Source organism: Cygnus atratus, chromosome 2 (assembly GCF_013377495.2).
Source record: "Cygnus atratus isolate AKBS03 ecotype Queensland, Australia chromosome 2, CAtr_DNAZoo_HiC_assembly, whole genome shotgun sequence".
Taxonomy (NCBI): Eukaryota; Metazoa; Chordata; class Aves; order Anseriformes; family Anatidae; genus Cygnus; species Cygnus atratus.
In genome coordinates, this window is record NC_066363.1 from 25,270,510 (window position 1) to 25,279,528 (window position 9,019).

General features: G+C 37.0%; 1 protein-coding gene across 1 annotated transcript in view; it reads left to right on the plus strand.

The window, feature by feature from the left end:
• The window catches only part of VPS50 (VPS50 subunit of EARP/GARPII complex), an 81,071-nt gene extending 72,815 nt beyond the window's left edge, over positions 1-8,256 (plus strand). The window contains exons 26-28 of the mRNA XM_035545247.2: positions 562-683; positions 3,676-3,865; positions 6,406-8,256. Of these exons, the coding sequence (XP_035401140.1) occupies positions 562-683; positions 3,676-3,865; positions 6,406-6,525 (432 nt within the window). The 3' untranslated portion in view covers positions 6,526-8,256. The remainder of the gene's footprint in view (positions 1-561; positions 684-3,675; positions 3,866-6,405) is intronic.
• Positions 8,257-9,019: the final 763 nt, after the last annotated feature.

Below are 9,019 nucleotides of genomic sequence, written 5' to 3' on the forward strand. Positions count from 1 at the left end.
GTTGGATTTGGTTTGTTTTCAGTGGGTGCTCTTGGTTCTTTCTAAAGCACCTGAGAACTTTCTAATGCAGAAGTTTGAGGAATGAAAAATGGTTACTATATTTTTGAGCTTCTCTCGGAATGCTGATGGGGCAGGTATTTAGAGGGATAAAGAGCTTATCACTGGATTTTCTTCAGGGGCTGTATATTGGCTTTCAGAAAGCTAAAGATGAGTTTAGAGAGTGAGGCAATGGAATGGCATTTGAAGGATTAGATGCTTGGCTAATTTTTGGATGTCTCAGTTTCACTGAGAACTACTTACACCTCTGTAGAACCAGAGTAGTGTTTTTTATTTTTTAAATAAAATTACTGAGGTCGTGCTATGAATGATATACTAGAATGTGGTACGCTTTCTTCTCTGCACAGGCTTGTCTCTATAGTCTGTGCCTATTAAGCTTCTTTGCTTTGCTCTTATTTTTTAGTGTTTTTTTTTTTTCATGTGCATCTTTTCTTTTTTTTCGCTAAGCATGTATGCATGGTCTCTTTCATGCTGATGGAGTAATGACCTTTCATGTTTCATCAGGAATTTGAAGAATTTAACAGAAGGCTGAATGAAGTATCTAAGAGAGTTCGTATTCCACTGCCGGTCTCAAATATCCTTTGGGAGCACTGCATTCGCTTAGCTAATAGAACTCTTGTGGAAGGGTAAGTAGTTTGTAGAAGTCTTGGTCTTGGGTAAATACGTCTGTAATTATAATGCTTATATCATGGTTTTAAGGGTTCTAATTTTTGCAATGCACTGGTAAGCTGTTGAGTTTAAGGGGCTAAAGTATGATTGCAGCATCTCTATGGTGATGCTGTTTGTCGCTGCTGGGAAGAAAGGCAGTTGCAAGGAAGAAAGTTGTCAGCCCTAGCTTACAACCTTAGGATACCTGCCTTAGGATAGCCGTGGAGCAGGAGCCTTTCAGTTTCATCAGAAACAGAGAGGTATCCTAGTTGGCTTGGTAAATGTGGACTCAAACACCTTAGCCAGGAACTGCTATGCTTTGCTCATTCCTACCTCACCATCAGTGTCCCAGTCTTTTCAGGATCAATATTGTAGCCTGAGTATTGCAGTCTTTTCATCTGCTGCATTTATTTTTGTGGTTTTGTCCACTTGCTACCTGTCCGTGTTGTCATCTTCTGCATTGTTGAATATGTGCTGTCTTTCATTCTTCCAGCTTTTGTTTACATGTATCTTTCTTGGTTATCTTTACCTTCCTACTTTACACTTCCTACTGCCTGTTTCACTACTTTCCATCCCACTCTTCTGCTGTTTTCTCTAATTTAGGGCCCCAACAACATCCTTGTTCTCCAAGTGTTAGCCGTCTATTATGAATCACCAGCTTCCACTGCTTCTGTCAAGCCATCACATTTAAATTCATGCCTATTTCCTTTCCTCCTCTTGCAGTCTCTGAGAGATCAATTTCATCTTCAGGGAGACTAAATCCAGCTATGACCTCCCTGTAGCTTCGCAGTTTCGTCATAAGATGTGTCCTAAACAACTATCCTTCCTTCTTGATAATTCAGTTTCCGCTTTAACATCATGCCTCAAATCAAAGTAAATGGGACAAAAACAGCTGTCTTCTCCCCGACTTCTTCTTTCCTTTCAACTGGCTAACGTCACCATTTCCTACCAACCTATTCTGCCTCGGCCCTTGTGCCTGTTTCGGGTTTGTTTCTTTCCCTTACTTCACAATTTTACTCATATTTTGTGAATTCAATGGTCACAAACTATGTAATTCTTAGCTGTGAGGTTCATCACTCATGTCTTCTTCCAGCCTGCAGTTTTAGTTCACATTTGTGGTGTACCATGAAACATGTGGCTTTACCTTCACCCAGATTGGTAAGAGTGGACTGGGAATACCTTGCTGATATGATCAGTATTCCCTATGCCCTTTCTTAGAGTGTAAAGACCTCTCGTTACTGTCTCCCAATTATATGCCTGTAATTTCTCATTTTTGCCCACTTTTTTTTTTCCTCACACATGTTCTACTTTCTTTTGGAAACTGGTAAAGGGATTCTGAACAATTGACTTTCTGAATACCTTCATAATATCTTTTGTCTCTAAATTCCATGAAGGAATGGAAGGTGTTTCTCCTCTAGTCAGCCAGCCAACTGGCTTTCATCAAGCTCTTCACTTAGTGAAGATTTATCTTCAGCATAGCCTTCTCGACATTTTGCCCTGCCCTTTCTCCTGGTTTTGTGTTCTCTTCTGTTTCCCATCTGGCTTCTTGAAGTGCTTCTGTGGTATGTCCTGTTGGGAATCATCGTCCAACCTTATGTGGAGTTTCAGAAGATGAGTGCCTTCGTCCCCTTCTCTTTTTGTCTCTGTTAGATGCTTTCTGCCGCTTCTGCATTCTGCAAATGCAAAATCAGCATTCACCTCACTGTGAATAACTTGCGTATCTAAAATTTGTGTGGTCAACATTCTAATGGATTTTTAGCTATCATATCTAGGATCAACATGGTTAAAAGCTTTGAAACCTCTTCTTAGCCTCTCAGCACACTAACATACCAACTTGTCATTCTTCTACCTTCTACTTTTCTCCATTAGATTGTCTGTTACTTTGTATCCTTCTGCACGTTTTTTCTGTGTACTAACTGTAAGGGTGCAATTTCTTCTTATTCTTAACTTGATCTTGCTGTATATTCAGTTTCCACCTGGATCTTTCTGCTGCCTCCTGCGCATCAGAACTAATAATTTTAGAACTGTATAATCATCAGTTTATGAAGTTGATCCTAATTGAATACTAGTCTTGCTTTAAATTTGTTGCAAGGGAAGAGTGAAAACACTGGGACAGGATTGTCACTTCTGGCAGCAGCCTATGGGGAAGCTGGATTAAGTCTATCAAGACAACGTGCCCTAGATGAAGGCTTTTTTCTTTTATTTCCTGTGCACAACTGAAGTTGGCAATGTTTAGGATATTGCAGTGTTGTTTTCTTTGATCTTGACAAATGCAGTTTCTCTTCTGTTTAAAAAGATTGTTTCCTTAGTTTGTTGCCTATCACCCCACTGGAATCTCTCCTAGTATTTCCCTGCCCTAAGCTCATCTACTGTTTCTTCTTCTTTGAGCTCAAACCTATCACTAGTTTTCTGTCAATTTGTTCTCATCAAACCATTAACTTCTCACAGAGATTAACCAGTGCTGCCACCCTTTATCATTTGGTTGTTGTATGTGATTTTGGACGGGTTTGTACCTGTCTCTGATGCTTCCACAGTTAGTTCAGCAAGCTCCTGTTGATCATTCCTAAAACTGACATGGTACCTTTCATTTCAGATTTCAATGATCATGATCACTTGACTAGAGCCACTGTCTAGTATGCTGATCAACACTGATTTCATTTCCTTTATCCCACTTATATTCTTAGGCTGTTCAATGTAGGATTTTTAGTGGCTTTCGTGTGTGTTTTTTGTTTGTTTTAGTATTACTGCATATTGTGGGCTTCTGTTCTATGAGGGGAACTAAAACATATTATACTAATGCAAATAAAAACTGCATCAAAAATCCTGAGAGGCATTCTTGTCTGCTTTTAACTTAAAACCTTAATTATGTTCCTCCTCAAGGTTTGAAAAGCTAAGTTAAACAGCTTTGAGAAGTAAGATTCATTTCTGTTTCCTTCTAATTGTTACTTTCCACTGCGTTCTTCTTTTCAGTTATGCTAATGTAAAGAAATGCAGCAATGAAGGACGTGCCTTGATGCAACTGGACTTTCAACAGTTCTTAATGAAACTAGAAAAGTTAACAGACATTAGGCCCATTCCAGATAAAGAATTTGTGGAGACCTACATTAAAGCATACTACTTAACAGAAAATGACATGGAGCGCTGGATAAAAGAGCACAGGGTAAGAGTTAAATTTGTATTCTTTTACAACACTAACAACTCTAAATGACCAATTCTTCTGTGTGTTAAAAATGAATATGCTCATATGCATGTGGATATTAATGTGTTATAATGAAATTGTATGGGATGCAATATGGACGTGTGTGTATGTATATGTTTATCATCATATGAAGTTAATATATATTTGCAAGGAGTACGAACAGAGACTTTGCAAGCTGTTCATTAATAATAATTGTCTTACTTTTGACCAAAAGGAAAATACAAATTTATTTGCTATTACTACTATTTACCTTTACTAGGTCAATGCCATATTTCTTTAGTTGATAGAGTTCATCCTGGGAAGATGTGCTGTGATTTATATGTATGAGCAGTAATCTACCCAGGGTTCTGAGATGAGTTGAATCCAAAGAAAAGTTTTTTCCACTCCTTAGGTAGCAACTCTGGTCTGCTACAGCAAAAGCAGCAGCTGGATCCCAGGCACCTGAAGCCTATATACACTGTGAACTCTGTTTCATAGCCTAAGTAATGACCCAAACTTTTATCTAAATCAACTGTGAGGTTAGAACAGCAACAAGGAAGAGGAAACACCTGCATTGGTGTATGCAGCTGTTAAGGAAAGCTATTTGGTAGTCTTCATTGTCAGGGAATTTACAGGCTGAAAATGGATTTTAGATCTGGCAAATCACAGCCAGTCAGTGCTCTGTGGAGCATCTGGGCAATCTATTAACAGTGGTTCACTAAAGACCAAGGCTGCGTTGGATGATGGAGAGACTTGGTAGCTCAATGAATCTTACAGAATCACAGAATGCTAGGAATTGGAAGGGACCTTGAAAGATCATCTAGTCCAATCCCCCAGATTACATATTTTTATTATTTTTTTAAAGTGGGAATGTAAGATTTCTTCAATATGCCCCTACCTGGTATTTTCAGAGATTATTTTCACTTGTGAAGATACTTCTGCTGTAGGTAGTCGCCATTTACAATCTTAAGAGTTAACTGAAGTCATTTATCAACGTGTTCTTCAGACACCATCCCTATAAAAGTTGTTCTTTTATTCAAGTGAATCAACAAGGCGAAATCGTCAGTGCATATGCATAATCCATTTTTGGTTTGAGCTCTGCAAAAGTGTACTGTATTTTAGTTGGAAGCCATCAGTGCCTCATAGCTACAGCTAGTACAACGTGATTTGAAATAGCAAATTTTCATAAGATAACCAAAAGTCTTTCCATAACTCCACCCTACAGTATTACAGTAAAGAAGCTTGCCAGCTGGGCCTTCTGGTTTCTTGCTGTAGTTCATATACCAGGAAGCATTTAAACATGTATGAATGGGATGAGCATAAGTACACTAAATGCTGCTAAAAATGGGGCTACAAAAATGATCTGAAGTAGTTGAGCCAAATTTCCCGTGATGAACCTGTAGCCTTCAGTGAAGTTGAAAATTTTTGTATTCTGTTTTGAATATGCCAAAGTGCACAAATGGATCATTAAGAATACAATTTGAAATTAGGCCTTCAGGAATGGATTGCTTCAACTAAATTTTCAGGCACAGTGGAGAAAAATCATTGCTTTTTCTTCCTTCAACTAATAAAACTGAATCAGGATCAACATTGCTGTCTGAGATAAGTCTTCATTTGTGTTCTGAAAGCGTTTAGCGTTCTTTCATGGTAGCAGAACCTAACCGTAACAGGACTAATAGTAGGTAATAGTTGCATGCTGTTGGAGCTGGTCCACCGTTAAAGTGGAAAGTCTTTTAAAATGGAGCATTTAGAGATAATTTAGAGTATTTTGCAATTACTTTAAATCCAGCTACAAATGGATGAAATAAATACTTTGGTAATATCATTTTTCTTGTTAAACCTGAAGCTATGAGAGAGACTCTGAGCTGTCATTTGGTGATCCATATGGAAAAACTCTTGTTTAAACACACTGGTGGAAGCTGCAGTTTGGATGGTGTTTAAGGGTAAAGGTAGTACTGGCAAATGTGGTGTTTTGACAGGTGTTAAGAATTTTTCTCTTAACGTTTTTGCAATTTTTTCCTCCTTTATCATGTACTGAAATTAATGGTGTTTGAATATCCTTTGGAGAGAAGTATTTAGAAGCTTATCAGAAATGAGACATCAAAATAAAAAATCATCAAGTTTTGTCACACCTTGTTAAAAAAAAAAAAAATGGTTTTGTGTTTAAAAACTTATCATTTGCATATTTTTATTTCTGACCACACCTCCCAAAGAATGGAAGATATATTAAAAATGATTTTAATACATAAGTATTACTTTCTGTGAACTTAGTCCAACACTACTAAAATTGTAGGCATTTTCCATTATAATCTGCCATGTAGCAAAATACAATTTTGTACTTCTCTGTCTCAGCTATGAAAACTCTCCAAACCTGACTTAACTACTGCTTTAAGTCTCCCTTGTGTACCAACTGCTACTATCAGCTGAGAAGTCCACTGTGTGTACGTCTGGTTTTTAGTTTTCTATCTTTATCCACTGTTTTTATTCTGTTTGCCATAACATAATCTGCTTTTATTTGCCAGGAATATTCCACTAAGCACTTGACAAATCTGGTGAATGTTTGTCTGGGATCCCACATCAACAAGAAGGCAAGACAGAAGCTGCTGGCTGCTATTGATGACATAGACAGGCCTAAAAGATAACTGGAGAGAGTTACTTCCCTTGTGACTTGTACCTTTTTCTGTTCATATGAAGCATGCAGACAAATCTCTCATGGACTAATGACAACATTCTCTTAAAAAAACATTGTGCATGACCTTTCTTACCAGCAATGGAAACTCTCTGAATTGGCATAATGTTCTAAAATATGACTTTTTAAACCTGTAGAATCCTTTTCTTTTTTTTTTTTGTTACTTGCCCCTAAGAAAGGGCTTCTCTTTGTGTATCATTGGTAAGTTGTATATTTTGCAAAACTGTATACTGTAAGTAAAATCAAAATCAGAGAGAAACACATTGGCTTAATATATAGTTGATGCTCCTTTTTTAATAAAAGGGCTACTTGAAAATATGCTTTTTTCCCTCACTGCTTCCCTCCTGAGAATTTGTGCTTTATTATGGACCAGTGTAAAATGAAAGGAAATGTATGATATCTTTGAATGACATACCTTGCATGTGGGTTAAGAGTACAGACCAATGAAACGCTCTCATGTTGAAGTCTCTCATCTTATGTATTTAAAAATGTTTATTTCAGAATTAATTTAGCCATATCAAAATGATTGGTTTCAGATTAATGGAAGGTAATAAATACTGTACACTAATATGAGTTATTTGTGAGACTTTATTTGCCTAATTCAACAACACAAAATGTCACTTACAATAGAAATTAGTGTTGTTCCTCTCATGTCACTTCCCTTTTGTGCCCCTGCCAGTCTTTCATGTTCCCAAAACAATAATGCCAGGGAATAGGAAAAATAACGTCGGGCTTTTTTTTGGCTGAAGTTTTGTATGGATTATCTTACTATGTTCTGCTGTAGACCTGACCTGGAGTGATCCTGAGCACATCAAAATTGTTTGGCTGGGTATTTGTCGTAAAAATCAACTTGTTAAAGCATCACCGACTACTGAGGTTTTCAGATTTTCTTTCAGCAGAGGGACCAGCATTTTTGAGTATATTTTTACTTTCTTGCAATATTGCTTGTACACAAGATACCTGGAGACTGCTCAGATACTGTCGTGGCAGAACCAGAAGGACTCCTGAAGTAGTTTGAACTAACTAAAATAAAGACTAAAATAAAGATATTAATTAAGACTTTCCTAATGCACTCAAATTCTGTTCCATCTTTTTGTTTTTCAGTATACAATGTTTTAGATTTTTTTTTAATCACATGATAATTTTGTTTGTAATCCTCTCAGGCCTTTTAAAAAGAAACATGCTAGTAATGAGCTAACAGGTAAAATAATGTACAAAGGATACAATCCACTAATGTATATGACATGGTAAATTCTCAATTTGGGCTTCATACTTGCCATTTTACTTGTTAATTCAAATATAAGAATCGGCACTTACTGAAAGACAGCAGTACCTAGTGACAGATAACTGTTTCGTGGAACTGTGATAATTGTCCTTTTCTATAGTTTAATTTCATTTTCAGAAGTGGTCTGAGCATTGTTGTGCAAGTTCCTGGAAAGCCTGTATACAGTTTTAGCGGAACAGTAGAATTGCTACTTTAAATTTTGATCGTGTAGCATTCAACTCCCTTTTTCACCTGTATTTTAAAGGAAATAAGATTTAAAACAAGATTTAGCTCTGTTCTGTACACACCATGCTGTCAGTCTGAGTTCTATCAAAAACTTGTTTAGCAGAGTGTCAATGTATGTGTTCAAGCTGAATCACTTCTACCTGCATTAAAAAGGTCATTCAAAAAAAAAAAAAAGTGTAGTTCGTTTTAAAAGTGGAGACTTTTGCGTCACTGTATCTGCCCTGAAGTCAGATCCTGAACAAGAGCTCTTGGAAGAAACAGAAATGTGTCAGAGACAATTAGTGTAAAATCTGCTTCAATTTCCTTCTCGTGGCTGAAAAAAGGAATTTAAATAACTTTACCATAGCTCTGGTGAACTGAGCACATGGTTAATTTGTTCTGAACTCTTTAGGTTGCTGTAATTTGATTGCTTACCAAAAGGTAGGAGTGCAAGCACTGAAAGGGGTGTAGGGTAAAGGAAGGAGGTGGGCAATTGCATGAATCATAGTAAGGAACTTTTTGTGTGTGTGCGTGTGTAGGGTAGCTGTAGATTGGCTCATTTTTAAGCTCCCAAATAATAAAATGTGTAAGGTGTAGTATTAAACCTGTGAAACAATATTGATCTTCTTTTGTATATGCCTTGGAAGCGTCCACTTACTGCGTATTACTGATTCTAAGGAAGAAGCTATATGTAGCTTAATGGTGTACAGGTTGCTTAGTCCTGAGTGAGTAATAAATCAAGTTTTGGCTGAATGTAGAATTATTAATTTACTGTTTGGTAGCTTCTGCCCTCTGGTATGACAATTCCTCACAAACCATTCATTTTTGAGCATCTCTCTAACTCGTCATTCTCCTATGGAATAAAAAGCCTCTGTTTTTACTGCTTTTTATAATGGAGAGTATGGTCTAAAACATTCTGTGTGTTTTGGAAGAGGGGTTTGGAATACGTTAATAATAG